General features: G+C 41.9%; 1 protein-coding gene across 1 annotated transcript in view; it reads right to left on the minus strand.

The window, feature by feature from the left end:
• Positions 1-1,734: 1,734 nt before the first annotated feature.
• LOC311245424 (long-chain-fatty-acid--CoA ligase 1-like) overlaps positions 1,735-14,368 on the minus strand; it is a gene marked incomplete at both ends in the record, with an annotated part of 38,246 nt that continues 25,612 nt past the window's right edge. Inside the window, 5 exons of the mRNA XM_084335267.1 lie at positions 1,735-1,875; positions 5,785-5,856; positions 5,941-6,042; positions 6,180-6,323; positions 6,510-6,626. Coding sequence (XP_084191393.1) covers positions 1,735-1,875; positions 5,785-5,856; positions 5,941-6,042; positions 6,180-6,323; positions 6,510-6,626 — 576 coding nt within the window. The remainder of the gene's footprint in view (positions 1,876-5,784; positions 5,857-5,940; positions 6,043-6,179; positions 6,324-6,509; positions 6,627-14,368) is intronic.

A 14,368-nucleotide genomic window follows, 5' to 3' on the forward strand; every position in this document is an offset into this window, starting at 1 on the left:
CAGATTACTGATCCTGGGTCACTTTCAACTAACAAACTACGGTATATTGGAATCCACTGTAATTCTAATTGAAAAAAACCCTGCATCATTCAGTAATTTTCTATTCCAATAAATTCACCTTGTTCCTCATCACTAAAGTAATGATTTCCGCAGCCAAACCCTCAGTTCCTCTAAACAATCCCACGTGTAAACATGAGGAATATAGTGTTTGCCGTTAAATTGTATTCCATGACGTTAATCCACAAGCTGGTTTAGCTGTTCATCATGCGAGCCGCGATGACCTTAATCCCTGTATAACATGACCCCGAGACTGCATATGTGGAAAGGTGCACCGTAGCACCAACTGACGCTCAAAGATGTCATGTTACAGTACAGAGAGTGCATTTTCTGTTTTTCTCCTCTTCAGGGATCTGTTAGACAGATTCAATGGACCAAATTCTCCCAAATGGATTATTTTGGTCCATTAAATGCAACTCACTTGGGAGCATCTTATTCCGTGTGCACTTTATTTATTTATCTGCGTTCCCCTGGTCATTCAACAGGTTATGATCCTAATTATTGTAGGGTTCTTGTATGTCCAGGGATCGGTGTAGTGGTAGCAGGCTTAGCTGTGTAAGTACATTGGATTAATTAGGCCTTTATCTGCCAGCTTACTGTCACTCTCCACAGGAGCATTTAGATGGTGTTCCCATGGTTTTAACAGATTTATAGACAATGTAACAATAAGAGTTAAGCTTTCATCCCATACTACTCTGTTTGTTTAGTTATCAGCCAGAGGAACTAACCTCAACATCATGATGGTGTAACATAGCAACAAATGTACAGAGGCACACACACACACACACACACACACACACACACACACACACACACACACACACACTTACACATACAGTACGCGCACACACATATTATAGACACATACACACAGACATACAGAATGCATATACCACTGGTCCCGCTTATATATGGGTGGGTTGAGAGTTAAGATTCAAAACATCCAATGTGGGGTTTATCAAACTTTTTAATAATTTATAAAATGTGACTTTTTAAACGATGCCCAACAAATAACCAACAAGCGTGTTAAAACAAAAAGCTAAACAAACTCATGATCAGGGTGGTACTCACAAGGAACTGTGATGTCTGAAAGTGACTTTGGCTTTGCAGTGTAACTGTAACACTGCCACATGGCAAAGGGTTAACCCTTTCACTACCACACTACAGAACCCGTTCACTACCACACTACAGACGGTTTAACCTTCTGTAGTGTGGTAGTGAAAGGGTTAAAAAAAAAAATAGCATGACGTGAGTTGATGTCCTTTAGTTTAGGGCATAGTAGCCAAGAAGAGAAAAGCCGAAAGAACGTGGCATGAAATCTAGTTCATGTGTAACTTCACAACTCAAGATTAACTAAACTCAAGACTAAAACTAAAATGAAATTAGCTGCCAAAATTAACACTGAAAACAACTATCTACAATTTAGGGGGGGGGGGGGGGGGGGGGGGGGGGGGGGGACAACATCTGCGAGGCCGAGAGGACATGGCAGGGATAAAGCTCAAGCTGGGAGATACTTATCCAGCTACTTTTGAGAGCAATACAACCCCAAGCGACGACAAATCACCAGCAGAGAAGAGGGAGGGTGAGAGTGTCACTGGTTTCATCCCCTTCGAAAAGAACACGTCGGGCTATGGACTCCGAATGATCGTCACCTCCCCTTTCCCTTTCCACAGGCCCTCACATTTTGATCTTGGCGTAGAGATCGTCGATCTGCTCTCGGAAGTAGCTCCGAAGCTCGGTCCTCTTCGCCTTGAAGGTGGGGGTCAGCAGGCCGTTCTGCACGGAGAACATCTCGGGGGAGAGCATAATCTCTCTCACCTGCGGACAGAACGAACAGGGAAGAGGCGGGAGAGAATGTGGAGAAAAGAAAAGTGTGAACATGTGATATGAACAGTTATCAAGAGGAGAGAGACGTGTCACAGGAAAGGGGGTGTAGTTATTGTTGACAGAGATGCACCGTAATTACAATTATTGGCTGAAAATATCAATATGTTCTATTTTTTGCAATACCATTTCCAAATCTTTAATGAAAGACGTGCACAGATCACAGCAGAATGTCTCGTTTTTAAAGAAAGACGTACACAGACTACAGTAGAATGTTTCCAGTCTTTAATGAAAGACATAGACTACAGTAGAATGTCTCCAGTCTTTAATGAAAGACATACAGACTACAGTAGAATGTCTCCAGTCTTTAATGAAAGACGTACACAGACTACAGTAGAATGTTTCCAGTCTTTAATGTAATAGGTACACATACTACAGTAGAATGTCTCCAGTCTTTAATGAAAGACATACAGACTACAGTAGAATGTCTCCAGTCTTTAATGTAAGATGTACACAGACTACAGTAGAAAGTCTCCAGTCTTTAATGAAAGACGTACACAGACTACAGTAGAATGTCTCCAGTCTTTAATGTAAGACGTACACAGACTACAGTAGAAAGTCTCCAGTTTTTCACATCCTTCCCAACAGACAGAATGTCACATTTAATGACAAAGTTCTTTTTTTTTCTATCTTCTTTTCTTTTTTATTCTTTTTTTAAGTCCAACCCAAAATCAAAGCAGGAGAGATTTTCTCATGCAAAAAGGCAATAAAAAATTATGTTGTAATGGATGATCTATCAAATTAAGTTTCATACTCAATTCATGTATGAGATATTATTGCAACACTAAAACCTTCACAAACTGCTTTCTAGTACAGTGGTGGTCCACTGATGTTAAAGGGGAACTATCTTACTATTTATTTCACTATTTGGGCAATTTTACACAATTCCTGTGAGTCTATGGTAAGGTTAAAAAAAAATCATTGTTTTGTATTTCTAATCAAGTTCTGTAGAGCAGCATTTTCCACCCTTCAAGATTCCAAGCTGTTTTTGGCTGGGCTCCGCCCATACCCACAATGTGCTGTATGACAGTCACCCACAGTCTGCACTGGCAGACAGAGAGAGCGATAGAGAGGGATACTAATTAATTTCGCGCGCGGGGGGGGGGGGGGGGGGGGGGGGCATAATCCCACGGGACAATGCATTGGTAACTTGTTTCAAATGACCATATATACCCCCGTGAATATTATTGCACGGATCGGATATACGCAATGGGAGTGTGCGCTATGATATTTTGCAACAGGTTGACGTGACGCGAGTGCTGATAGAGAGAGCAGAGAACGAGCGAGAGAGAGGGAGAGAGAGAGATAGAGAGGGAGAGACAGATAGAGAGAGGGAGAGAGAGGAGAGATGCTCCGAAAGCGTGTGTGTGTTTCCTAGGGCTGACCCCTATTAGTCGAATAGTCAAGTCAAGTCAAGAGTTTTATTTGTCACGGCATACAAGTATACAATGAAATGCGGGGGGTCTTGTGTATAATACAATAGTAATATCTAATAATCCAATAGAACGACATTGTGCAAACACACACAACATCGGAACACAGTCCTGCATACAAACAAATGCTTCGAGAATATAATTTAAAGGGGTATTTCACCAAAAAAACAACACTAATTTATTTTGCACATAATATCACACACATCCGAAAATTCTAAAACAGATTTGCACACATTAATCTAGTTTGACAGTTATTGAGGGTAAATTAGTTTGAATAACAGTGATGTCATCTGGGACATTGAATCCTCGTGTTGTGTTAATTACAACTCAATGATAAGCTAGCAGTCCCTATAAGCTGTAATTAACAAACAAAAACAATCAACCCAAAACCGTAGTTTTATAGTTGACCAAGAAAGACCCTAATTCATGGATTAATTCATTTAAAAGGGTGCTGCCTTGTATTGCTTCCTCTTGGCCCAAATAAAAGTGTTTATCAGGATGTGCTATAGACTTGGCCGACGTGGACGCAAATCTGTCCTTTGGCTTTTTGATGAATGTAATCTGTCCGCGTCTAGGCATTCCTGGATAAAAGATAACAGGGGATGACTGTGACGCAGCCGAGGCTATCGCATCCTCCTTCCCGTAACTGCATGTGACTTTGTGCGGGCAGTCAGCGTGGGAGTAGTGATTGTTTAATGTGAGGGTTGAGTGAGTGTGTGTGTGTGTGTTTGTATTAGTGTACAGTAAGCTTTATTTTTGTCATGCTTCGATTCACATGCATGTGCCACATTTGTTTCGACTAATCGATCGAAAGGAGCCGTAGTCGACTGCCAACCTCTTAGTCGAATGCAAAATATTTTCATAGTTGACTAATAGTCAAAGAATATGACACTAAAGATGTATCTGACTCAGTCCTATGGGAGACATTTAAAGCTGTTATACGTGGACATGTAATGTGTTCTTATTGGATTAAACCTGATGCCTTTAGTGCGCCTAGGAATAGACTGTGTTGCTTTTTTTATGTTGGGCATTGGGAGGTGACAGGGGGTGCACGGCCAAGAAAGTTTGGGAACCGCTGCCCTAATGTAAGAACATGGTGGGTGTTGTGAAGGGCCAGATTAAAGCTGAGAATCTACATTTATTGTTTTATATACTTTGTATATTATTTATATATACACGGTATATCCCTTTAAGCCTGCGTTCGAATCATAGTAATATTCGCCTTCCTTATTGGATAACGCCATCGGCGCCAGACCGCAAGCCCCCAAAGTCAGGTTCAAAGGCGAGCCCGGGCATGTCGTAACATGCCCGGAGACAGCGTATTGATTCGAGACGAGAACTGAGGTTTGGCACTAGATAGCCACTTAAGTATATATACGGCGCAGGTGCGAACAGCAGCAGTTCGTCTAAGTAGCTGTTCATCAAGTTCGGTAACAGTGAAGTGAACAGTGTGCGTCTAACAGAGCGTTGAGAACCATGTGCGAATTGAATAGTAAAGTGTCAGATTTAATGCAGTAACGTCAAGTTCGACTTAGTTTAATGTGAAGTAAATAGTCGTTAATTTATTGTGTATCGTGCCAACAACAGGTCGTTCGTGTGTAGCATTACCCAGCAGTTCGTTCGTTTAGCTAGTGGACCTTAGCCAGTGCGCGTGGACTAAATACATTGGTACCAGCACACGAGGAGGCCTAGTCGGAGAACCTACTGGACATGTGCACAGGAGAACCGACGGCGGCGATTGCAGAACCAGTATTGGTTGGATTATATTGATTGTGGAACGTATTACCCGGAGAAGAGCATCGTTAATCTCCACTGTCGTTTGGATTTAACCCCGTGAGGATCTACATTCGGGCTGGCCTCATGGACCGAGGCTAGCTGGCTATCATCGTTGCTATCGGGCAATTGGATTACAGTTATTGCTTTTGATGCTGAGCTTTGGATTACAAGGACTGGCTTCTGTACGTGAATCCCCTTCTTCTTCAATTGATCAGACTGAGTATCCGAACATTCCTCTCTCCTCCAGACCTTACAACTCTGGGAGGAACCCATTGTCTCCAAGCGGTACCAGCGTTGCCCTCTATAATTGCCATTATACGCCAGGCGGCGTTAGCCTAGTACCCCATCGTAGGAAGTACTTTATTCCCATTGACTTATGCTACTGACTGACTTTATGCCTATTCTTCGCCATACAAGCGCAACCCTAATTCTCATATCTGTAACCAATTACTGCATAATAATAAATACCCTCAAATGATATTTCTTTGTCAGTGCCGTGTTATTATGAGTGTCTACCATATATTCGATGTACTGTCTGGCCAGTAATTAAAGTACATACCTAGCAGTGGTTTAATCTATCACAATCTTTAATACAGTCAGGGTTTTGTAACCCCTCAGTTACAGTGGGAATTACCTGTTCAAAAGACTTCAGCCCCCCTTCCTTCCCCAGCAGCAGAATGTCCTCCAAAATGGCCGTCCTTAGGTCCTGAAATAGCAGACGCAAATAATGTTAAGAATGCAAAGGGGGCGTCGCTACACCTTTGGGATTCATAACGGTGATCAATCTAACCTTGTTGTTGCAGAGGTCAATGTAGGATCCCTCGATGCCTTTCTTTTTGGCCCAGCCAGGTACAATGTCAGGATCTGGCACCACGATGCCCACCAGACATGCCTGAGCAACGACATGGACTTACATTAACGGCAGAATCAACCCAGACAAGTGGACCATAAAATTACATTTATGTTGACGTTCTCATTACTTTTGGGTGATGATGCTAAGTTACATTCACTACAAAACAAAGCGCTCACCTGTAAGCTGTCGCCATGGACATATATTTGGGCCACTGGAACACTACGAATGTAGATATTCTCAATTTTCTCCGGGGCAATGTATTCTCCCTGTGCCATCTTAAAGATGTGCTTCTTCCGATCGATAATCTTCAACGTGCCATTCTGCAAAGATCAAGAAAAAATATGCTTTTTTCTTAGGTATAAAACAGGAGGTATGAATTGGATACAGGTTGTACCATATGTCGACAATCATAAAGAAACCATGCAAATCATATCAGAGCCGTGGACCTATTGATCTCAAGTCGTCAATACCACCCAGGACTGTACTGCTCTCATAGTGTTGCTTACGGATAACCACTTCCCAACGTCTCCGGTGTGGAGCCAGCCGTCCTGGTCGATAGCCTCTGCCGTTTTCTGTGCGTCTTTCAGGTATCCCTGGAATACGTTTGGTCCTTTAACACACACCTAGAAAGAGAGGAAAAACTGAGAAACAGAGAAATACAGATTCTTTGTTCACCACGTCGCCTGCGAGGAATGGAGTGACAGTTATGTTCAGTGCCACTCTAATAATGTGACCACAGCCCTTACATTAGAGTGACAGTTATGTTCAGTGCCACTCTAATAATGTGACCACAGCCCTTACATTAGAGTGACAGTTATGTTCAGTGCCACTCTAATAATGTGACCACACCCCTTACATTAGAGTGACAGTTATGTTCACTGCCACTCTAATAATGTGACCACAGCCCTTACATTAGAGTGACAGTTATGTTCAGTGCCACTCTAATAATGTGACCACACCCCTTACATTAGAGTGACAGTTATGTTCACTGCCACTCTAATAATGTGACCACAGCCCTTACATTAGAGTGACAGTTATGTTCACTGCCACTCTAATAATGTGACCACAGCCCTTACATTAGAGAGACAGTTATGTTCAGTGCCACTCTAATATTGTGACCACAGCCCTTACATTAGAGTGACAGTTATGTTCAGTGCCACTCTAATAATGTGACCACAGCCCTTACATTAGAGTGACACAGTGGAGGTTTCTCTATGACAACACGTGAAACACAAATTCACTCATAATTCATAATTATTATTAATTTACATATATATATATATATATTTTTTTTTTATTATTATTATTATTTTTTATTATAAATGTTTTCCTCTGTGAATTTTTTCTTCTTCAAAAATGGCCAAAATTGACAGCTCTGAGCAGGCCTGCATTGCAGTAATGACTGCAGTAAATATTCGTGCAGATGGCTGCACAGGTTGACCCAGGATTAAATAAATAATAGCCAATCAAAATAGGCTATTAACGTCATCTAAGCACGGTCTGTGCAGTTAAACTCTTGCCATTGAATGGGGGATTGAATGATTGACAGCCTTGTGATCCAATCAGATAATGGGTTCTTTTTGCTGCTCTGCGGCTCTGCAGCTAGAATGATTGACAGCCTTGTGATCCAATCAGATAATGGTTTCTCTTCTGCCGTACTGCTGCTCTGCAGCTTGTTTACAAAAGAATTTTTATCTCAGTTTAAGAAGATAACTTGTTGGAGCTAACGTAGCTAAAGGGCTACCACCGCAGCTATCAGGCCCAGGGTGGAGTGTTTTGTTATTGTTCATGAACTTATTGTGCATCGTTTGATGATATATATATACACCTGCGATAAAAGCTAAACGTGACAACAACAACAACAACGTCATCGCCTCACGGCCACTTTGAATTCTCTAGTACTGTAGATAGCGTTGCAATGGAGGAAGGAGATATTGTTGACTAGCTTGCTTGCTAGCTAACGTTATGTTGTAACGTTATGCAAGTCTTGTGAATGTCTAAACAAACGGCATTGTTTGATTGATTGATTGAAAACTTTATTAATGACGCAATGAAGCATATAGGATATAGCACTAGTTAGAGGGGAAATTCGGATTCCTCTCGGATTCATTCATTGAGCAGAACTGCAATTCGCTCAGCTGCAGAAACGTTGAGGAGACAATACCCACAGGACTTGGAGGAGAACTTTGTTTCACTGTCTGTCTATTGTCTACACATTTGGAGCAAGGCGCATCAGCTGCAACAATGGTGAGTAACCAAATAACCGTTCATAAGTGATGCTGCTGTGTGTGTGTGTGTGTGTGTGTGTATACAGTGGCCGCCGTGTGTGTACATGGTCTGCTTGGTTTGATCAGGGGCCGCCGAGCCACTGTATACTGTACATGGTCTGCTTGGTTTGATCAGGGGCCGCCGAGCCACTGTATACTGTACATGGTCTGCTTGGTTTGATCAGGGGCCGCCGAGCCACTGTATACTGTACATGGTCTGCTTGGTTTGATCAGGGGCCGCCGAGCCACTGTATACTGTACATGGTCTGCTTGGTTTGATCGGGCCGCCGAGCCACTGTATACTGTACATGGTCTGCTTGGTTTGATCAGGGGCCGCCGAGCCACTGTATACTGTACATGGTCTGCTTGGTTTGATCAGGGGCCGCCGAGCCACTGTATACTGTACATGGTCTGCTTGGTTTGATCGGGCCGCCGAGCCACTGTATACTGTACATGGTCTGCTTGGTTTGATCAGGGGCCGCCGAGCCACTGTATACTGTACATGGTCTGCTTGGTTTGATCGGGCCGCCGAGCCACTGTATACTGTACATGGTCTGCTTGGTTTGATTTAGGGGAGTGGTCTGCCCTGCGGGGGGCCCCCGACATATTGCGCAACGCCACTGCATACCATTGACTCAGAATGGTCTGTTTTATTGAAATCATCACAGCAGTATAGTTTGTTTATACTTCAGAAGGATGATATTTAAACATGGTCCCCAAAATGAATGGAAGCGAATGAGGAGCCTGACACCTGGGAGGAATGGGGGTGTTGCAACGTTGGGGATGTTTAAAAAATATAATTTAATATATAATATAATAATTTGTGCTTCACCTAAAAATTTGGTCAGCAGCCTCCACTGGAGTGACAGTTATGTTCAGTGCCACTCTAATAATGTGGCTTACATTTGAATGACAGTGCCACTGATGTAGCTACAGCACTTACATTTTGACCCATTTTTACAGTACCAGCCTTTCCCTTCTCGTAAACTGTTCCCTACCAACAAAGACCAAGAGAAAGAAAATAGAGGGCAATTTTATTTCCCTTTGTTTCTCTTGTTTTTTTTGTTTTTGTATCAACTTTTTCTCCCCATTTTTCTATTTTTCTCCCATCCCCAAATTCGTATTCGTATGTGGACGAAGCCTTGCATCACGTGTCCCCTCCGGCACACGAGGAGGCAGCCGTCGCATCTTTTCACCTGCACAGCGCGATCTCTCAGCGGCGAGGGTCTGCATGGGAGGGACACGCCGCCCCTGTTGCTTCCTGATTCTGCTGTACAGGCGCACCAACCGACCTGTAGGAGTCGCTGTCCACAACTTCCGATCCCCACCCACCAGCTTCCCACCCCCTAATACTGCCAATTGTATTAGTATGAACGACCAGCCAAGCTGGTAGCAACGCCGAGAGCTGGGCTCGAACCCAGCATCTCCTGCGTTAGTGGCGAGCGCCTTGCCCACTGCGCCACTTAGCCGCCCCCCTTTGTTTCTCTTGTTGACCCCCCTCCCCCGATTATGTTTCTAGTATATAGATTTTTTACGAAATACATATACCTGCATGTCACACCCCCCCCCCCCCCCCCCCCCCCCCTCCCATGTGTGTATGTGTTAGTGTGGGCAGGAGAGTGTGAGGTCTTTGTATCAACGTCTGTCTCCACCTGTATTCTGGGAAGTGTCCCTCTGGAACTGTGATACAGTATATGGATATATGGGCGAGGATTCAGGGGACATTTTCCATCTTCAGGATTAACCATTTATTTATTTATTCATAAAAATAGATAATTTACATTTTATCAGTCTCAAATAGAAGTCAATATTTCAATAATTATGTTGAAATCTAATCTATCTATGAGATTCGTCTCAAACAAGGGACTAAACACGTTTCGCAATTATGCCCTACCCAAAACTGTAAAGGAATGTGAATCACTACCCACTTTCAAAAACACTCTCAAAGAACACCTACGGGAGACTGCAATTCGAAACTGGCCCCTACAAATGTCCTAACCCAGTTGTACAGTAAATGATCAAGTATGGCTTTGTCAGTATTCCAATGTACAGTGTACAGTGTCCCCCACCCACCCCCTACTCAACCCCCCCCCCCCCCCCCACACCTCCAATGTACATTCCCCCCCACCCAACCCCACCTACCCAACCTCCCCAATGTACATTTTTTTTTTTTTTTTTTCAATTTCTTTTTATTTGAATAACAGGTGTACAGCAGATACATGTCCCACAGCACACGGCAATTATCTCACCCTCTGGTCCCTTCCCCCACCTGCGACCAACAAAACGAAATAAAGACAGGACAATAATACAATTAAAATAAACAATAATAAATAATAACAACAATGACAACAACAATATCATTGTTATACAACAGACAGGCCTCTTACGCGTCTGTTGTACAACTTCTTCCACTAGGGAAACCCACCTCCAAAAAATACACAACCGGGGACAGACACCCCAAGACCCCCGGCCCCCACCCCTCCCCCAACCAAACAGCAAAACCACCAATCGACACGGCCAGCGACAGCGACAGCATGCGGATATATTCACATACCGCCACTAGCCGTATCAATCAACAGCCCCCCTGCTCAATCGAGAAAACAGCGGAGACCAAAGGTCCCGGAACATCCGCCCCCGGCCACGTTCCTCCAAGGTCAATCTCTCCAATGGAAGAAGCTGGGATATCTGATCTTGAAACATCTCAAAAGTGGGCGAAGAGTCATTTTTCCAAAACAGGAGAATACATTTCTTGGCAAAGTATGTTATAACAATCAGCAGTCTATATTTTTTTGGATCCATCTGGATCTCAGGTAATTCATTTAGTAAGTAGGCACAAGGAGACAAGTCAAATTCCGTTTCCAATACAGATTTTGTAAATTAATTAATACAATTCCAGAATCATTTTAGTTTATCACAGTGCCAAAACATGTGTAGAAATGTTCCTTCGTTAGTTTTACATCTAGGACAGTTTAATGAGTTATCTCTAGACATTTTATGCATTTTTATTGGAGTTAGATACAATTTATAGATACATTTAAAATTAGCTTCTTTGATTTTGTTACTTGTAAATGGAAAGTGTATTCTATCACAAATATTTAGCCATGTATTTTCTTCAAATTTCATGGTTAGGTCTGTCTCCCAGATCCTCAACAAAGGCAAAAAAGATGAGTGACATTCTTTGGAGAAGATGTCATACAATTCACTAATTTTACCTTTAATTGTGGTCAATGACATTAGTATTTCTTCTATTTCATGTAATTCTAGTCTTTTAATTCTAGTTCTCTTCTCAGTATATGTATAATGTTTCGCATTTGTAAATATTTAAAGAAATCAGTATTTGGGGTGGCATATTCTGTTCTTAAATCCATAAATGATTTTAACTGCATATTTGTGTGAAACAGGTATTTGAATTGACTTATCCCCAACTGAGCCCATTTGAGTATATAATTGATCTTAGATGTTTATCTAGATCAGGATTGTGATAGATAGGAGAGTATATGGAGGTACAATTGGTGATACCAAGTTTTTTTGAGCAGTCCTTCTAAGCACATAGTGTGTTAAAAACAGTGAAACAATTACCTCTGTTTCTTATCTTTTTAAATAGTTTTATAAATATGAGAGAGTCCAATGGTAACGGGTCAACAAATTTAGCTTCTAGCTGAAACCACTGTGAGTCCCGTCTTCCCAACGACCATGACAGTACATTTCTTAATTGGGCTGACCAAAGATAATGTTGGAGATTGGGGAGACCAAGACCTCCCATGGATTCTGGCTTCATAAGTGTCAATAACTTTATCCTAGGCATTTTGTTGCACCAAATACATTTTGAGATGAGTCTATTCATAGATTTGAAACATTCTGTAGATAAGTAACATGGTAACATTTGAAAAAGGAAATTTAGTCTTGGAAGGACGTTCATTCTTATTACATTTATTCTTCCCAGCAGAGATAATGGGAGCGTGGACCATTTACAAATTAAATCAGTTTTTATCTTTTCTATAAGAGGACAATAGTTTTCCCTGTACAAGTTCTCTAGTTGCGGTGTAATGTTTATTCCCAAATATTTAAACCCTTCTGGAGACCAATTAAAAGGATATGTTTTATACATCGTTTCTGTTGGGGTCATATGCAGGAGACAAGCATTTGATTTATTAAAGTTTAACTTATATCCAGAGTATTTTCCAAATTGCTCTATTTCGTTATATAAGTGTGATAAGGACTGTTCTGGGTCTTTTATGTATAAAATAATGTCATCTGCGTATATAAGGATATTTTATGTTCCTCATTATTCATTTTCAGTCCTTTAATGTTAATATTGTCTCGTACACATGACGCCAACAATTCAATCACCATCGCGAAGAGTGAACTCGACAGTGGGCATCCTTGTCTTGTACCTCTCGTTAGTGCAAAAAAATCAGAGGAAGCTCCATTGGTAATGACAGCTGCTTTAGGATTTTTATAGATTGCTTTAATCCAAGCGATAAAGTTCGGTCCCATATTAAGCTTGTCAAGCATAGAAAAAAGAAAGTTCCATTCAACCCTATCGAAGGCCTTCTCTGCGTCCAGCGATAGGAGCAGAGAAGGGCTCCGACTGGTGTCCAAATGATTTGTACAGTTTCTACGACAAATTTATATACACTCTTTTTCTGGACTCTTTTTGTATCACAAACAGTACTGTATTTGCAAATCTGGTATGTCATAAATGTATAGATGTAGCAGTACTGTCTATCTGTATGTCGTGTGTGTCATATATGTTATGATGAATTGAAAATGGGGGACCGTGATGTAAACAAGATGGAAGTCTTTCTCTGGTCTGCATCCCCTTAACAATTGAATTATATTGTATATAACAAATGTATTGAGCTGTACTGTACTGTACCCATTCTGCAATCTGTTAAAAAACTTTTCAATCAATCAATCAATCAATAATCCCCCCCCCCCCCATTTTGGCTCCTGGTTCATACCTTCAACTTCAAGGTACACACACACTTCCGGTTTAGCGTTAGAATGGAGTAGGTCGCATGTGACACAGCTGCTCACCCGTTATTTTTTTTTCGTTTTAAAAACATATTTATAAACCATTAATGCGTTTAAAACTTGACGCATATATCAACTGAGACTATCAACTAACTATATTGACCAAAAGAATCGAGATGCCAAACACAAGGAAAGACACAGCGAGACCAAAAACAGTCGTAGAGGTCCCGCCGCAGGAACCAGGATTAGTGCGGAATAGAGCAGAAAATAGACTTGACAGTGGCCGCTTCAAGTTCAACCCCTTCAAATACCTCCTCGGACACCGAATATATCATCCGGAGAATGGAGGAAATGGAGAAGATAATAACTCAAAAAGTAGATGCTATTAAAGAATCTATTGAAGGCAAAATTGATGCGCTGAGAGCGGACGCCGACGCACAGATTAAACGCACCGAGGCTCTGGAAACAGTTATGGAAGCCCACGAAATCAATTTCTCTCGCATCTACAAAGAAGTAGAGGTTAACAACGTTAACCTAACTGCTGAAATGAAGGGAAACTACAAAGAAATCAAGACGGAGCTCAGCGAAATAACGTTGGAGCTTAAGCGAATCAATGAAGAACAGAAAGCCAAAATATTCGAGATGGAATATCAAAAACGCAAGCTGAATATTCGTATAGTCGGGCTGGACGAGTCAGTGAGATGTGCAAATCCTGAAGAGTTTGCCACAGAATTACAGAAAATCTTGGGACCAGCGATCCTTCCTAAAGTACCCGAGGTGGAACAGTGCTTCAGATTGGGGACCCGCTCCATTGGCAATAACGCTAAGCCCAGAGTGATATTGGTTATACTGCGCCAAGTCAGAATAAAAGAAATGATTATTCGTGAAACTCGCAGGATGAAAGGCAATCTGAAATACATGGATGTACCAATACACTGCTTTGAAGATTATTGTCGTGACGTAGTGGAACTGCGTGCCAAGTTCAAGACGGTGATGTCTCAACTATACCTGGAGAAATACAGACCCCTACTAATATACCCTGCAATACTTGGCGTTGTCGATAAACAAGGAGCAAGGGTTTTACTCAACTCGCCTGAAGATGCAGCCAAATACTTGTCTGC

The sequence above is a fragment of the Notolepis coatsorum genome (assembly GCF_963971535.1).
Source record: "Notolepis coatsorum genome assembly, chromosome: 18".
Taxonomy (NCBI): domain Eukaryota; kingdom Metazoa; phylum Chordata; class Actinopteri; order Aulopiformes; family Paralepididae; genus Notolepis; species Notolepis coatsorum.